Raw genomic sequence first — 17,793 nt, forward strand, 5'->3', positions numbered from 1 at the left:
GAACTCAGAAATCCGCCTGCCTCTGCCTCCCGAGTGCTGGGATTAAAGGCATGCGCCACCATGCCTGGCTCGGGACATCTTTTAAATCAGGGTTTATTCCAGAATGTTCAGCAGACAAATGTAAAGGATAATGGAAAGGAAGTAAGGGGTAGATGACAGAATGTGGACAAATTCCTCTGAAGATATAATTAGAACAGAGATGGTAAAAGGAGGGAAACCCCTCATCCATCCATCCATCCATCCATCCATCCATCCATCCATCCATCCATCCATCCATCCCTGAATGCATGTGCTCTCATTCATGAAATAATAAGTGGGTACCTACCATGTGGCAGGTATGTTTTATCTATATGCCGATATATCTATATATTTATATATCTGTACATCTATTTATATATGCTCCAGTGAACTCATAGTTCACAGCATCACAAAGGCAAAAAGGAAGCTAACAAGGTATCTATTGTTCAAGAAACACAGGCCACGGGAGAGAAAAGCAAGACCATTAAGGAAGGGGCTGGGGATTGAGGAGGGTGTCTAGGGTAGATCTCATCAAGGACACGGGGAAAAACTTGAAAGACGTGGAAGTTAGCTGTGCCTGCAGATGCCCAAAGGAAGGCATTCTGGGTAGGGGAACAGCAGAGGCAAGAAGTGTGAGGAGGAGGAAGAGAGGAGAAAGAGGAGGAGAGGGGAAGGAGAGGGGGAGGAGGGGCAGGCGAGGTGAGAGGGGAAGGAGGTCACCAGAAAGGGCTCTGCCTTCATGGAACCAAGCAACTGCGGTGGTGACCTCTCCTTCTTAAAGAGCGGCGACATGACATGCATTGCATCTCCAAAGCTTCTCTGATGGCTTCTGGTGTTTAGAATGGGCCAACGATACGAGCAAGCTAGTTTGGGTAAGAGGTGATGGGGACTTAGCCAAGGTAAGGAAGGGCTAGATTCTGAAACTGATGCACGTGTGAGAAAAAGCCACTCAGTGAAGGGCCCCCCCCCCCCATGTTTTTGGTATGAGCAATGAGCCAAGATAGGCTGGAGACGGAGAAAAGGTGTTCAACCTGAGGTGGACTGAGATGGAAATTATATTAAAGTAAAGAAGTCCAGAATATGGCTGAATGAATTTGCCTAGGCTCTTAGAGAGAGGGGGGAGAGGGAGGGAGGGAGGGAGGGAGGGAGGGAGGGAGGGAGAGAGGGGGAGAGGTAGGTAGGTAGGGGGGGAGGGAGGGAGGGAGGGAGGGAGGAAGGGAGGGAGAGGGAGGGAGGGAGGGAAGGAAGAGACTTGAGTTGAGGATCAAGCCTAACAGTCATTTGTACAAAGATGAGTTTAAAGCCAGGGAACTGGCTGAGGTCAAAGGAGAATTCCTTCCTTCCACACAGAGGGTTTCTGGGAGATTAAAACGTAACTAAGTCTGATGTGGACTGCCCCAGATTTACTTTTTCTCAGCAGGTTACTGGCTAGTTCTCTGTAACAGGAGAGATGGAATAAGATTGCCGAGGAAAGGCACAGGCATTACTACAGGAAGTCAAAGAGCAGTTGTAGTGTCCCCCGTGTTTCTCTGTTTACTCCCCAACTCTCAACGCCGCAGACTCTTACAAATGGATTCAGTTCTCTCTTCTCTGTTTCTTTCTTTCTCTATGGCTGCAGTGTCACTGCACTGGATGCTAATGGTCTCCACATGCTGATCTCTGGAGAAGCCTCTTTTCTGGGGTTCAGCATAAGATCCTCAACCAACAGGAGCTGACAGCTGCACATGGCCGTCTAGCAGTCATCCTGCATGTGCGAACCACAAACAGACCCGAGGAGTGCTACTCCTCGGGCTGGTGAGATGGCTCAGCAGGTAAGAGCACTGACTGCTCTTCCAATGGTCCTGAGTTCAAATCCCAGCAACCACATGGTGGCTCACAACCATCCGTAGTGAGATATGATGCCTTCTTCTGGTGTGTCTGAAGACAGCTACAGTGTACTTACATATAATAGTAATAAATAAAATCTCTTTAAAAAAAAAAAGAGTGCTATTTCTCAACACCTCCACGTTCCCCGCCCACTGTGCGCCCGCCTCAGTAGCCCCTTAACCGGCTGCTCAAATAGAAAATGTAAGCATCCCAGCCCTCATCTTTCACACACCCATCTTCCCTACACTGTGCCTACGTTCTCCTGACAACATCTGTGACTTGGTGTTTGCTTAGCCATGTCTTGTGCTTTCCCTTCCTCTAAGCCACTGTCACTGTCCCCAGTGTTTGAAGAGGCTTAAGGGCCTTCTTGGAGGAAGTATATCAGAGGCCGTGAGTTCTGAGAGTCTGAAGACCCAGCATTTCCATTTCCAGCTCCCTCTCTGCGTTGGCCTTGCAGTTTAGGATGTGAACTCCTACCAGCTTGTTGCTCCAGCCACCATGTTTGCTGCCATTTCTGCATTTTGCCTATTTCGATGGACTCTTAGCCTTTAGGACCGTAAGCCCAAATAAACTCTTTCTTTCAGGAATTTCCTCAGTCTTGTTATTTTACCACAGCAACAGAAAAGTAATTGAGTGCAATTTTCTACCTTTGAAGTCACCACTTTCTGTTTCTCTTTTTTGGCTCTCTGACTGGCTTAGATCTTTATCATCCATATCCCCAGAAAAGCCATCCTACTGTTCTGACCTCCTCAGGACAGTATCCCACACTCATGTCCCCCCCCCCCCAAAAAAAAAGCATAAACATTCTTTGAAGAAAGGGGCTGTATTTTTGCCCAGATGAATGACTAGTACACTCTAAGGCCGTAATCAATATTTGCTGGATTCACAAATTAACAAAGGTACACGATCTTGAAAGCTGATAGCCTGCTCGATTATCTGCGAGGCAGCCGCATACGGCACCAGTGTGAGCACAATCAGAGTTGATGCCACAGAGGCAAGTCAGAAGAAATAGGAAATGACCGTACAGATCAATGCCTTGGCCTCACTTTATTACCACTGCCCAATTCCTTTGACAAGGGCTGTGTCAAGGGCTGTGTATTGGAAGGTGGGCAGGCGTCGTGAGAACCCCTGGAAACTTGGCAGACCTAAGTGGCTCTGATGCAGGGGAACAGAGAAATGATCTTTAGTATTTATGATCTCCGAGACAAGAGCAGTAAGTGAAACTGGAAAGAAAAGGAGGCAGAATGACGGATGGACACGGTGGGTGCTGGAGAGGAGGAAATGGGGGAGAATCTGCTGACAGTCACACGTGCAAAGGCTGGGAGGGGGTGTGGCCTGGTGGTCAGGGCAGCTCTGATGATTTGGTACGAGGAGAGGGTATGCTCTCAGTGTGGTTTCAGCTGAACATTTCTGCAAGCCTTCCATGCATACTTTCCCATTTTTTTCTCTACCTTCTTTCAAACACTGACTCTGGATACGCACATCTGGATGTCTAAATACAGGCTGCTACTTACCTCCCCCCACTCGACATTTCTGGGTGGCAAAGGGTAGTGGGCGGTGATGTCATACGCGATTTCTTCCATAAACCACTTGAAACTTTTACAGTTGTGATCTTCTCGAAATTTCTTCAGCTCAGATATGTCCCCGTAGGGCAGCGCCTTTGACTCAGGACGGCTAGCGTAGAAGTAATCTTTATATTCATCCCACCAGACTTCCACGACTCTCACATAATTCTGCGGAAACAAAAATTGCAGTCATTATGAGATGTAGAAATAACTGTAAAGGCATAAACCGCCCACCTTGGATGTACAGAATACAAACAAAATGCAGTGAACTCATTAGTCAGGATGTGACATTTAATCAATGAAAATAAGAGATAAATAACACTAATATGTTATTTTCCAAGTATAAAAATACCATGTATGTAGACTCAATTAAAAAGTAGTGTACATAAATTAGACCTTCCCGAGCTGGAAGATCATCAATTCTAAGATATGCATTCTATTCTGATAACGAACGGATGAAGAAGGTGAAGCCCAGACAGGGCTTTTGAGAGCCTGGCTGAACAGTGGGGTTTATTCTCATGTCCTTCCTTTATATTGGCACCATGTTACTGACACGTGAGGGAGAAAAATCTCAACCTCAAACCCCTCGCTACAAAGAACTGCTCCTCGGGCGACTGTCCATCTTTTCATGACTATAACAGAATCATTTTTACTATAGGTGCAAATTAACTGTATGCCTTCCACAGGAGGTGGACACAGAGGAATGGCAGCTGCTGACCAATAAAATAAATGGACACTGTCATCACCGACAAACGTTTAACGTGCAGGTTTGGACAGGATTAGTGAGAACTCGCAAAATTAAAAGAGGAAAAACTGTGGTCCAGCAATCCCAGTGTAGCGTACATTCCTTAAAGATGAGGATTCAGTCCACCAATGAGATGCCTGAACCTCTGTGCAGAATTTCCAAGCGCTCCTTATAACGACCAATATGTGAAATCAACCTAAGTGTTTGCCAACTGATGACTGGATCTAGAAAACGTGATGTGCACGACAGAAGGCCCAGCCATTAGAGGAAAGCAAAGTCCATCATCTTCAACAACACACAGGACGTGATTATGGTAAGTGAAAGAAACTAGGCACAGAAAGAGAGACGTGTGTGCTCACTCACAGGAAGGATGGGAAGGAAACCAGCGGACAGAAACACAGTGCAGCGCTGGGTACCACAGAATGGGCGTGGGAAGGTTGTGGAGGAGATGTTTGAGCAGAAGACACAACACTTCTCTCACAGGAGAAACAAGTTGTGGAGATCTCCTGTACATTAGTTCCTGCAGTTAATAACAAGGCATTGGGTAGCATGCTATGCAGTCTATAAACTAAATGGATTTTGACCATTTCACAGTGTATGTGTAACAAATATTGTTATACAGCATAAATACTTCCACTCCGTGTGGTATGTACATTTTCCGTCTCTCCCCTTCTCTCCTTTTAAAAACACCACCGCCTCACCTTCAGGGTTGGAGAAGAGCCGACGTAAAGGGGTGGAGGGTTCCCTTGCCAGCCCTCAAGGCGGTAGATGTGCCCAACACGAGAACAAGGCACAAACAACAATTTGCCACCACACTGCCAGATCTGTCAAGGGAGAACGTATACTGTCAAAGTGATCGATCAGAAATGCAAAAATAAAATACTGGAAAGTTTGTTCTGTAAATGTTAGTTTTAAATTAGACATAGTGTCCACACTGAATGCTAAGCTAACCAAATTCTAAAATAGTCCATTACGTTAGAAACATAAGTAACAACAAGGAAGGCCGTGGTGAGGGAAATGGAAAGTTACTATTAGTGAGTCCCTCCCTCTGGTCTTCCAGAGCCAGCAGCCCTTTCTCCATACAACCTCAAAATAATGTAAATCCTCACTCAGTCTTAACACCACCTGTCGTTTCTGATGCTCATCTAGTTCCTACCCGGGTGATTACTGTAATCACCTAACTGGCTTCATAACCTTGAACTCCTCTCTAGTTAACTCTGTCCTTATTTATAGCAAGAGATTACTGAGCCTTATTATCTCCCTGCTTAGTGTCTTGGTTGGCTGCCTTCTGCTTATCAAACCAAGGGGGCGGGGAATCTCTTAGCATGGCGCTAAAGACTCTTTAGCATGGCTCTGACTGCTCTGGCCCACTTTGTCTTTAGTGGCTTCCCTGATCACACTCCTTGACCCCACCTAAAGGCGCCCGCACTTGCTCTTCACACTCAGACCCTTGCCCCTGCCCTTGTTCTACACACTTACGAGGCCTGCCTCTCTCCTCCCTTTATCTCTGCTTATGGAAACCACGCATCTTATTTCCACCTCCAAGTCTTCCTCGATCGTGGTGGCATTTTCTTTAACCATCAACTGAATGCCTCTGCCTTTTTTTTTTTTTTTAATAAATTCACTACATTATAATTTTCAAATATTTCTGGTCTATAAGGTTTTTTTTTTTTTTTTTTTTTTACAATTATAAGTTCTTTGGCAGAAAGATTAGTTGTCCCTAGCCTAACACTCACAACACTAACACACAGGATTTTTTTTTTTTTTTTTNTTTCGAGACAGGGTTTGGCTGTCCTGGAACTCACTTTGTAGACCAGGCTGGCCTCGAACTCAGAAATTGACCTGTCTCTGCCTCCCAAGTGCTGGGATTAAAGGCGTGCGCCACAACACACAGGATTTTTAAGACAAGAAGGAATGAATATCTGAAAACTGTAATCTCTTCCCCTCCCCGAATCTCTGAAAATGGGGGAGGACCACGGTAGAGTTGGACCAAGCAAGACGGCACCTCCGCTGCAGAGGGAGGAGGTCCGTCCCTGTGTGACTGTGTCTGTCACCGGGTCCTATGTCAGTAGATGGTCAACATTCGGCCCCTCCAAAGAGCCACTATAACCCAAGGCTCCAATGAGTAAACAACCTGGGAGCAGGAGAGAGGGAGACCATTTCCATTTCGGAAGCTTGTGGGTCCTAATTCCAGGCTGAGCTCTGTAGACAACTGATCACTTTACTTTATTTATCCTAAGAGCTATGCTTAATTGAGGCATTCCTAATAATTTACAGAAGCTCATGATGTATTTTTTCTAGAAGCAGTCACCACCCCTCTCACCCACATCTAGCTGGCCTTGGGTCTCATACCCTTATCTCAGCACTCAGGAGGCAGAGGCAGGCAGCTCTCTAAGTTTGCCATCAGTCTGGTCTACAAAGAGGGTTCTAGGACAGTCAGGACTACAGAGAGAAACCTTGTCTCTAAAACCAACCAACCAACCAACCAATTTAGCTTTATTTGAAAATGAGAAAAGTTGGGTGCCCCATAGTAAACAAGAGGCAGGGGATGGTGGCACATGCCTTTAGTCCCAGCACTTAGGAGTCAAAGGCAGATGGATCTTGGTGAGTTCAAGGACAGCCTGGTCTACATAGAGAAGTCCAGGACAGTCAGTGTGGCAGAGAGAGAGACAGGTCCCCCTCCCCCAAGTAAACAACCCCCAAACTAGTTAGAAAAGAACATTTTTTTTTGAGTGAAATGTTACCTTGTATGAGATTTCAAAGTTTTCACCACCCCAGATCTGGAGACCAGGATCATAGAGACCCAGTTCGAAGAAGAAGTCCCTCTCAATGGCAAATAATCCACCCGCCATAGCTGGAGACCTAAGGAAGGACAGACACTGCATGTGATGACTGTTAAACACAAAGCCCCGGCACCCCGTCACCGACAGACAGACAGCCTTTGGAAACACAGCGCGAGAATGCACAGAAGAGGTGAGACTGATGGCTAAACATCAAGAAACTGTAAAACCTTCACAAAGAACGTGCTCACAATCTCTGGGCGCATTTACCAAAACGTCTTTAGACTATTGCGATGCTTCACCACTAGAGGGCGCCTTGGTTCTTTTGTTGATTTAAACAAGTTTGGCATTAAGATAAAAATTTTTCTTTTTCTCCCAAAACACAGAACCATGCGGATATTGTCTGCTGACTTCTCCCTCAGTGATTTGTGAGTCATTCTGGGATGAATGAAACTATACATCATGGAAGGAGTATGTCATTTTTAAATTTTATAGCTCAAGGCCTTGCCAGATAATGGTGTAAACCACTGTTGAACAGCTTGGTTCATGAATTTGCAAGTGGAGCACAGGAGCGACCAAAGGATCAGGACATGGGGAATCAGCTTGTACTACAGTAGGAGTTGGGGGTGCAAAAGGGTGCCCCTTGGGCTTGCTTGTACAGATCTTAGGTCTGATACATTTTAGGAGAAGGAGAAAATCCATTCTATAACATTTTAGGGTCAAGTCACCCCCACTATTGAACAAATGATAGCAGAATAAACACCATATTCTAGGCATTCTTTCTTAGCATTAAGCAATGATTAACGCACTATGATCTGTAAGCTGTAGGAACTGGATACGGTTAGAATTCTGCGTTCCTCGTTCACACTAATGTCCGTCTATTACTGGGTCCCACTGGTTTTCACCTCGAAAATGTGTGTGTGTGTGTGTGTGTTTAATTTGTGTACCACTCACTATAGTATAAACTCCATGGGAACATATTTAGTTATTTATATTTTGAAAAGGCCCTAAAATAGTGGCCAGCACTTAGTAAACAGTCAACAAACTCATGTCGAGCAGACAGTGAGTCCGGTTCATATTTTTAGGACTGACGGAATGTCCCATCAAGAAAGAGCTGTGCTTGTATGCCTTTTCTTCTTAAAAGACACTGCCTAAGTCACTAAGCCAGTACATTCTGGTTATATTTCCCAGACATATTTGCTGAGCTGCCGTTGAACATTATTTCATTACTCTTGTGCTCTTCAAACATATCCCGTTCATCTCAGTCCGTACTCGGAAAGGGTGGCTTTAACATCCTCACAAGGAAGCTGATGGGAGGGGCTCCCCTTAACTTTCCCTAAGCCTATTTTTAAAATATGCCTTCTAAAGGTTGGCATCTTTGTCTCCTGGGTGACCTGTGAGCCCAAACCGGTCAGCAGCAGGTTCCTGGACCATTCTGAACCTTAAGATTTTGAATGAAAATCTGGAAGATGCCCAGGAAAAGCTTGGTAATTTCCTCATGTTTGCCATTCAGCGTCCTGATCACAACATGCCCAAATCCACGACATGGAAGCACTGCCCCAAATGAGTTCTGACATTCTGAGCACCGTGACAGGGACAGAGAGACTGGAAGCAGGACCACGGGAGAGGAACAGACAATAGATGGACAGACAGACAGACAGACAGACAGGAAACACATTATGGACATGGGCTACATGTCTACACATTTCATTGGGGGGCCATTTTTTTTTTGAAAGCCTGTAAAATGTTTCAATTAAAAGATCAAAAGGAGATCATGAAGTGGATCATTCTATTTGAGGAGCCACAAGCCGATGTGGGGGATGGAGCTTTCTGCTGATCAAGCAATCTTTTGAGAACCAAGCAACAAAGGATTCTATGCAACGTTTTCTAAAGTTGTGGGTTTTTTGTTTTTTGGTTTTTGTTTTGTATTCATCACATTTAAGTGATACAAAATTAGTATCAGAGATTTAGCATACAAAACAAAGGGGGGAACCCAACAGTCTCTTGCTGGGGTGCCCTTCCCCCAGTGCTGCACCCAAGACTTCAAGGGGCCACTTGCAAGTCTGGAGCTGACCACAGTTTCCGAGGTTTGCATGTACAGAATACCCTCTGTCGTTTGGTCTCCTGGACAGCAGGGAAGCGTTGTTTCCCCCTTTTGTGCTTAGGCTTCATTAATAAGAACAGATTACTGTTTCCCGAATGAAAGAGTACGATTCACAGATTCACATTAGCGGAGCTTGCATTTAGGGCAAAAGCTGTTCAAGGAGCCAATGTGAATTCATCAAAGCGCTGGGGCTGCAAGGAGTAAAAGCTCTGTCAGGATCTGAGAGGACAGCTCCAGTTCTTACAGCAGGTTTCAGCAGGGCGAGAGGGTTAATAGGTTAGCAGCAACCGGAAAAAGAGGAGGTAGGTAAAGCGACTTAGTGATTACCGATACGGCTCAGTTTTTGTCTTTCTCAGTCTCTTCTCTCGAGAGGTCAGAGGCACCCGTTTCCAGAGCATACTCCAGTCCCATGCTCCTCGGGCATACCCATCTTCATCACCACCCCCTTGGGGTATAATCTCATATGTGTTGCCGTTTATGACATCTATAATTGGCACAGTGCAAATGGTTCTGTGTTGTGTTGATGATGCAGCAAGATCAAATGGAAACATGTGTATGGACCCACATAGTTACACGAGTTCATAGGGAAGGAAAAAAAAAAAAGAGGACTTAGGTAAACATTCAACATAAAAAAAAAGTAAAGTAACACTCTTTACCGATAAGGCTCAGTTTTATGCTTTCTTTTGGCTTTTTCCTTGTGGCTTAGTGGGATACGTTTCCATAGCATACTCCAGTCCCAGGCCCCTCTGGCAAAACCATCTTCATCCCCACCTTGCTGTGGTTCAATGGAATAATCATTCCCGTCTATGTAATCTATTAGAGGCACAGTACATGTAGCTCTGAAACATTTACAGAAAATGAAAACGCATTTAAGAACCCCAAACTGACTAGGTCACCATGCCTAGCTACACGGGCTCCACCTGACTCGGTCGCATTCTGTATTAGGAAAACGATCGTCTAATGGGGGCAGAGAGTAAAGTAAGGTCTCGGGACAGCCAAGCCCGGTTAGCAGAAGGGCAGAAGGGAAGGGGGCTTATCCTAGCTATCCATATCAGAGCTATGCCACGAAGACTATTAGAAGCTTCCTCCTTTTAACTGCGGCGTCACCGGCAGCTATCATGTACTAATTCTGTAACGTTTACAAGAGCTCTCTACCTGTTGCTTTCTGTGTCCCCTATTTTTTTTTTTTTTAAAGTCTGTGTACGCACTTCCTCTGACCACGTTCTTACCAGCTTCCTCCGGCTCTGTTCCTTTCTGAACCTTTGGGAGGAGTTATTATGAACACGTCTTCCCTGCTTTTAGTTAATTTTCTTGCCTCCTTTAAAAAAAGTCACTCGAACAAAACTAAAACCTCACACTTCTGTGTTGTGTTTAACTTAAAAAAAAATTAAAAAAGCAAGAAAGAAAGCTTCAGGATCTATTGAGGAACTTACGGAATGAGCCAAGAATTTGAAGGATTTAAAAAAAAATACATATATTTCCTTTGCATTTGTGTTTAGTAAAACGCTGGCACCGAGTAACCAGTGGGCGCTGAGCTGCGTCACGGTGACATCATGTCGGAAGGGACAGAGGACAGGCTTCTCAAAATGGGGGTCACAGAGGAAAAAGAAATCTGTGGGGCTTAGAGCCTCGGTGGGATGGAAGAGAGCTTACTTCTCTCCTGACCAGAAACTCACAGGAAGGCCATGGTGTGACACACGGGCTTCTCGCAGAAACACTGCTGTGGAGACAGTGACCTGGCTGCCTGGTCAGGCATCTTTCCTCTTGTCATGAGCTTTTCACAATTTCAAATAAATGTTGAAACGTAAAAAAGCCCAGAGATCTGCCTGCCAGTTTGTTAAATACTGGATTTGTGGCACATTTATTTTCCTAAGCCTTAGTGCTGTTTTTTACAGTGTCTATCTGGCAGGGCTGCTGTGGGGGGAGGCCAGACAGCATGTGACGGTGTTTACCATGGGCCTTCCTTCACCTTAAACCTGATGACAAAGACTCCCAAGTTCTTCGTCAGGCCTGTGCCTTTCGCCACAGGCATAGGCTGCCTTTGCCTAGATTCTGAAACAGTCAGGATTCTGGGGAAGAAGCAGAAGTGAGGGACTGGTGGTGTTTCGGATGGGTCTGTAAGCCTGATGGTCATCTTTCCATGGCACAGCTGTCTATTCCTCTACCCTGTAGTTTCCATAGGAACCCAGAGACTTGACCCGAGGAAGAGATGGCCCTTTACCATCTAATGTAATCATTTCAAAGCTGTCAGAAACCCAAAGGCTTAATGCCAAGTCTTCAGAGCATTTATCCAGTTTAGAGGAGACAACGTAGGAGTCTCAACAGAAGACAGGGACAGCTCTGCAAGGGGACAGACACCTCGTTTCTTCCCAACACAGGCTGGCTACGTTTGACTCAGTCATCCGCCTAGCTCCACCCGGGAAACGGACAGCGCAAGGAAAACACTTCTCACACAACATCTGGCAAACTAAATGGAACGGGGACATAGAGGAGAATAGTGTTTGTCCGTCTAGGACGAGGTTTTACTTTTCAACTAGGAGAGGAAAAAAAAAAAAAGCAAGGTGACGTTACCTGTCCTTAGATATTGGCGCTACAAGTGGTGCATACCAGTTAACTGCCACCTCACAGTGGGCATCAAGGTATATCAAAACCTTAAAAAAGAGAGGCAGGGTGAAAAAAAACACTCCTCACATATGGCACAGCAAACATCACACACATTTTAAAGTTAGATGCTAATACAAGTTAGCACTTTCGTCAATCTTGACATATAAGTTACCCATTCAAACCAACATTCTTATTTCAATTAAAAAAATAATAAAAAAAACCCAAAGGATAATCCCAAATTGTATCTGACCTTTCCGTTACCAAAACGTTAGTGCTGACTCTGTACCCAGCACACCAGCGCATACTTCCTACCTGGCCAAGCTTAGCCTTCTGAGCGCCGATGCTCCGGGCTTGAATCAAACCCTCTCTCCTCTCATTTCGAAACACCTTCACGAGGCCATTCCACAGCTTTATGTACTCATCCAGTTTTTCTTTTAAGTGTTCTGTGAGTTAAAAAAAAAAAAAAAAATCCAACCAACATTATAGACTTTTACATAGAAACAATTTTTTTTCCTCTCAAGAAACCAAGATTGGATTACATTTCTTTGATATTGTAAAACCCAGCAGCAGTAAACAGCTGTGCTGTGCCGTCACTAATCATACGTGGGTCAGACGTACGGTGGATCAATGAAGATGGAAGATAAGGGTGGATGTCAGCGGTAGACCATGTGTGACAAGCAGTTCCCAGGGATGGGTTTGGTCCTCTGCCATCACACCAAAGAAAGAAGGAAGGCAAAATGTGTTACAAGTTAATTTTAAGCTTAATGTATCTATGGGAGATTGGGTAGCATAAAAAACAGTATCAAGCATCCCTGTGAACATTAAATAAACATTGAAAGTTGAAAATGTCAGGTTTAAAAAGTAAAAAAATATATAATATTTTGCAGTTGAAAAAAGTTCAGGATTCCTAAAGATATGTAGTCTACTGATAGTGCCATGCCATTTCCCTGGAGTTTGCGCACGGCAAGGGCTGCTCAAAATTTTGTTTCTGGGCCATCTTTCTCCAACCATAATAGGTACAGAAAATCGCTGTCTTACTGTGATCAAATCTCTCCATCCAAGTTGGCCCATAGCCATCAAAAGACACATTTTTGTCTGGCTTAGCATTACAAGTATGTGTATAATTAAATTATAATCATTATAATTACATATACATACATGTTTGTGACTTAGTAGAGGGAATTCTATGTTGTGAAAACCCGGCACAATTGGCAAAGATTGCACCTTGGCTTCTCACTGTAAAATAACAGCTTTTGTTTATCATTGTGAGCCCAGGAAATTGGCTCACCAGCTAGTATAAGCTCCTGTCCCCTGCTGAGACACTTCCCGAGGACACAGCAATTGTCCTAAAATTGTTAAAATTTTGGCTCATCAGTACAAAAACCACCAAAAAAATTTTTGCTGTATCTAGCTGAGAGCCAGCTGCACAATGCGTGTGTGTTGGACCATATATTTAATAGTTTGCTTGTTTTAGGAGGCTTTTTAATGTGTTTGTTTTGAGATAGACTGTCATATAGCCAAGGCTGGCCTCAGAGTCACTATGTAGCTGAGGCCGGACCTGAACTCTTAAAAAATTGTTTTAAAATTGTATGTGTATGGTGTTTACTTTGCATGTATGCCTGTGTACCACTGGTGTGCCTGGTGCATGGAGGAAGCCGGAAGACAGCCCCTTATCCCTTAGGACTGGAGTTACAAACGGTTGTGAGCCGCCGTGTGGGTGCTGGGATCAAACTGTGGAGCCAGTCTCTTAACCTCTCTCTCAGACTTGAGTTTTGATCCTCTTCCTTGACCTACGAAGCACTAATATTAGAGGCGTGCATAACCGCATCAAGGTGTTTATCACCAACAAAAATACCCATTCGTATGGGTTTTCAGAATTAAGACACACACACACACACACACACACACACACACACACACACACACCACATTTTGGCACCAACTTTAAAAGAGTCATACCAATACAATTTCAAGTTTAATTGTATTTCCCTGCTAAAACGTTTGGGGACTTTTCCCTTTCAAAATAGGTTGTGTCTTTCTTTTTAAATGTAAGTCCTCTGCTCTTTTCTTTTATTCCCAAAGCTTGCTGCAGTCCTTCGCCGTTATTCTCTAAAGTCTTTCTGATCCCATTAGGGCTGTCTTTGGGACATGTTACTTCAGCTCAAACATTAAATACAGAAGGGAGTGACCTATTTTTCCCAATTTAGACTCCCACTCAAGACAAATGGCCTCTGTGACCTCACACTGCAGTAGACTGAATTTAGGGCTCAAACATAGCCTTGGTAAATATTTCCTTCTTACAGCCGACATTTGTCAGGCTGGGTTTGTGACTATTGGTGGCACAGGCTTGTCTGGAAAGGTCATGGGTCACTTGGGAGCAAAGCATCAAGAGCTCATCCGTATTCCTCGGTCATCTCTCTTGTCCATCTCTGTGGAGCCTGCACACGGCTGAGGCTGCTGTGAGTCCATCAGCCGGGAAGCCGACTGCCGGGAACAAGATCCAGTGGGACCACCGAGAAAACTCTCGGCCGCTGCGGACCTCTAAGGTGGGACTGAGCAAACTCTTGCATGCCACAGACCCTAAAAAGGACTAAGGAGGCCCTTGGCTGCTGTAGAGCTCTAAGGTGGGACCGAGCAAACAATTGGTTGCTGCAGACTTTAAGGTAGACTCCGACAAACCCTGGCTGCTGCAGATCTCTAAGCATCTGGGGCTGTTCACCTGAAGCCACCGTGGTCTCAGATGAAGATGCACAAAAGTTGGGAGGAGCCAGCTCTATTTAAAGGCCTCAAACCTTGCTAAGAGAGAATGCGTTCATTACCAGAAGCCTAAAGGTTATGGAGAGGAGTTGGATCCTTTAAGAGGTTTTATGTTCTGTCTCTAAAAAAAGGAAACTAACCTCAAGGTTTAATTTTCTAACTCTATTGAGGCAAAGTACAAGCCGAAGTTTACTTGAGCCTTATTAAGCAAATGCTACAATTTTTCTGAAGCTAGTAGCAACAGATCTTAGTGTTGTCTTGAAATTAGAAAACACTAATTACAGGCCTTCTGGACTTATGTTCCAGGGGAATCTAAACGTTTCCGTCTCCTGCGGGGTATGTAGATCCTGCCTAAGTGTGAGACTTGGAGCCACCGAGAGCTGTAGCATGAGATGCTCAGACAGACAGACAGACAGACAGACAGACAGACAGACAAGACAGACAGAGGCACAAGCAGCCCAAGCCTCAGCTTCTGTTCCTTTTTTGGGGCCAAAAAGCTATTTTCGGATGGTAAAATACCTATTCTTTTTATACGATGATTTCAAATATTCATAATAAAATGCCTACCATCAGTACCAACACAGGCGGGTTCAGAAAGTAGTTTTGTAGATCTGGCTTTTTTCCCCATACACTTGGGTAGTGTCAACCGTATCACTCGAAGGCATATTTTCTTTTCTTATATATTACTTTATGAGTGTTCGCTTGTCTGCACATGCGTGCACTACATGTGTTCTGTGTTCCTGGAGGCCAGAGCCATCACATGGGGATCAAACCCGAGTCCCCTGTAAGAGCAGCCAGCGCTCCTGACCACCGAGCCACCCTCTCCAGCCTGCTCAAGTTTATTTTCAAATGCTTCTTCTTGCAGAAAAACAAATAGTTTTGGTAAAAGCATTTGCCATAGAAAACTGCAACCGGGATAAGATACCCAAGCTAAGAAATATATTTAATTGAGATTAAACATTAAAGATATATGTCTAGAGTAATTAAAATGATTAGTAATTGCAGCTATCAGCTGCAGGAAATGAGGGGGAGGAAATACGTCATAATTTTATTTTTTTTCTAGTGCTAGCATATGTGTATAGATGAAGATTCTAGCTATGTCCTTGCAGAAGCAGCCAACATTTGTCCAGACTTGGAGAGTTCTGAATGGAGCATAGCGGGAGGAAGCTGAATACAGCTACCCTGAAAGGTATTTTCATGGTACTGGGGCTCTCTCTTCAACCCTAACATCAGATTGGGTAGGCATGCCTTCTGCAGAAAAAACCTGGAAAACTTGTTTGCCAAAGTGTAAACGTCTTGTTGTTATTGAGTAACTGAGCAGTTCAGTCAGTTCTAAAACGTCAATTGCTCTGTGACCAGTTAAATCAATAAATAAATGAATAAAAATGCAGATTTGCATTGAAACATCCACCTTCCATTTTCATTTGCATGTTGACTGAGTATCTAGGGCTAGAACATCATTTCTACATTTCTGTAATTAAGAATATATATTTAGCTTACAATAATGTATTGAAAGAAATTACCCAAAATTAGTTTTAAAAAGTTAAAATTTCTAGAAAATTACCACTTGATCCATCTCTTTCCACATTGAACCAAGATGACCTAACATTTGCCTAAATACTGTAATGGTCTCCTTCAAAAGAACGAGGACTGATTGAGACCCAGCCTGTAGTTACAGTGCCTGGGAGATAGAGGCAGGAAGGTCAGGAACTGACGGAAGGCTATGCCAAGTTACACAAAGAGCTCAGGGCTAGCCTGGGGTACAGGAGTCCCCACACATGCCCACCTCGACTCATAATTTATTTTTATCTAATATTTTAAATCAAATAGAGAATATAACGAGCTGTAGAAGATGTGTTCGGTATGATGGTTAACAGGATAACTTGGCGGGATCTAGTCTCCAAATGCCAGAGGCACCACCACACAGACTTGGGTCCTTGCCTGAAGGAAGAACATGGACTGAGCACTGACATTTATGTCCCTTCTTTTTTCTCAATGCACCCTCAAACTGAGAGCCAAAATAGCCCCCTCCCCCTTGAGTTGCTTTTGTCTGGTATTTCGTCATAGCAACCAGGAGGCAACAAATACACTCACACCATCAGGGCAAAGTCAGTATGCGCATCACTGGTAAAGTGTAGGACGAAGGCTGTGAGATAGGTCTGTGGATTTCAGTTTGAAGATGACGGCTGGAGCTTTGAGGGACAGCGCAAAATACACAATTCTGTTCTTCAATCTTTCAGTATGTTATTCCTATAACTCAGTTTTTGTGAAACTGGAGCCCCACAGAATTGGTACAGCAAGAAGAAAGTCTTGAACTCATGGATTTGCATCTAACAGTTAATTACAGCCTCTGTGCCTGATGGGTTCTCTGAGTCTCCTGTATAAAACAGAATATTATAGCATTCTAAAGGTTCTTGCTAGGATTCAACAAATGACTCATATACAGTGCGTGGCAGAGTGACAACACAGTAACGTATTGGCAGACACTTCTCATTTTAAGAACTTATTTTGAGAACACATCTTACTTGTGTTACTTGTCACTGACTTATTTTCTAGCACAGATGTCAAGTCTATAGCCATTACCTTTATTGCTGAAGTCATCAATTAACACGATTTCTGCTAAATACTTCCTTGGTGTCCTTTTGATTACACTGTGGACTGTCCTCATAAGGGTTGACCATCCTTCATTATGGAAGACAATGACAACGCTTGAAGTAAGCAGGTTTTCATCATAGTGCCAATACTTGCATCTGCAAAAAAGAAAAGTCCATTGTGTGTGTTTAGAAAAAAATCTATAGTGCTCAGCTTCAGAGTCTCTGGGCTTGTATTTTCCGATTGGATTAAATATTATTGATTTATCTAAGGAAACAGCACGAAGCTCTTTGGATCTCAGCAGAAACTCAAGATCAAAGAAAGAAGCTGGTGTTTAAAGTGACTCCTAGATAAAGCTCCTTGGTATCAGCACATTGTGTGATAAAAGAAATAGCTTCCGAAACGGTGCTGAGGATGACAAAGATACTACTACAGCTGTCAGCGGGCTGTTTTCTATGACACAGATGTCACTTTATTTCCCTTTCTGAAACTTGATTAAGTGCAAGAGATTTATTCTGTTGCCTAATTGGACAGTTAAAAATATTTAGAAATAACTTAAGCAGGATAATCAGAAATGCTTGGGGGTCTTTGGAAAACTGACCAGTGAATGAGACCAGCTCTAATGGTGACAGCATCTGTTGGACTAATTAAACATGGATCCTTGGTTAGTCTACAAAAGAAAGAAAGAAAGAAAGAAAGAAAAAAAGAAAGAAAGAAAGAAAGAAAGAAAGAAAGAAAGAAAGAAAGAAAGAAAGGAGGGAG

General features: G+C 43.9%; 1 protein-coding gene across 2 annotated transcripts in view; it reads right to left on the bottom strand.

The window, feature by feature from the left end:
* Galnt7 (polypeptide N-acetylgalactosaminyltransferase 7) overlaps positions 1-17,793 on the bottom strand; it is a 131,328-nt gene that overhangs the window by 12,070 nt on the left and 101,465 nt on the right. The window contains exons 3-9 of one of the 2 annotated variants that reach the window (XM_021218753.1): positions 17,023-17,189; positions 11,995-12,125; positions 11,650-11,729; positions 9,406-9,588; positions 6,939-7,056; positions 4,896-5,018; positions 3,399-3,617 (exon numbers count right to left, since the gene is read on the bottom strand). In XM_021218753.1, coding sequence (XP_021074412.1) covers positions 3,399-3,617; positions 4,896-5,018; positions 6,939-7,056; positions 9,406-9,588; positions 11,650-11,729; positions 11,995-12,125; positions 17,023-17,189 — 1,021 coding nt within the window. Of the gene's footprint in view, positions 1-3,398; positions 3,618-4,895; positions 5,019-6,938; positions 7,057-9,405; positions 9,589-9,734; positions 9,918-11,649; positions 11,730-11,994; positions 12,126-17,022; positions 17,190-17,793 lie in introns of both variants that reach the window. The other variant, XM_021218755.1, reaches the window with a different exon arrangement.

Source organism: Mus pahari, chromosome 19, assembly GCF_900095145.1.
Source record: "Mus pahari chromosome 19, PAHARI_EIJ_v1.1, whole genome shotgun sequence".
Taxonomy (NCBI): Eukaryota; Metazoa; Chordata; class Mammalia; order Rodentia; family Muridae; genus Mus; species Mus pahari.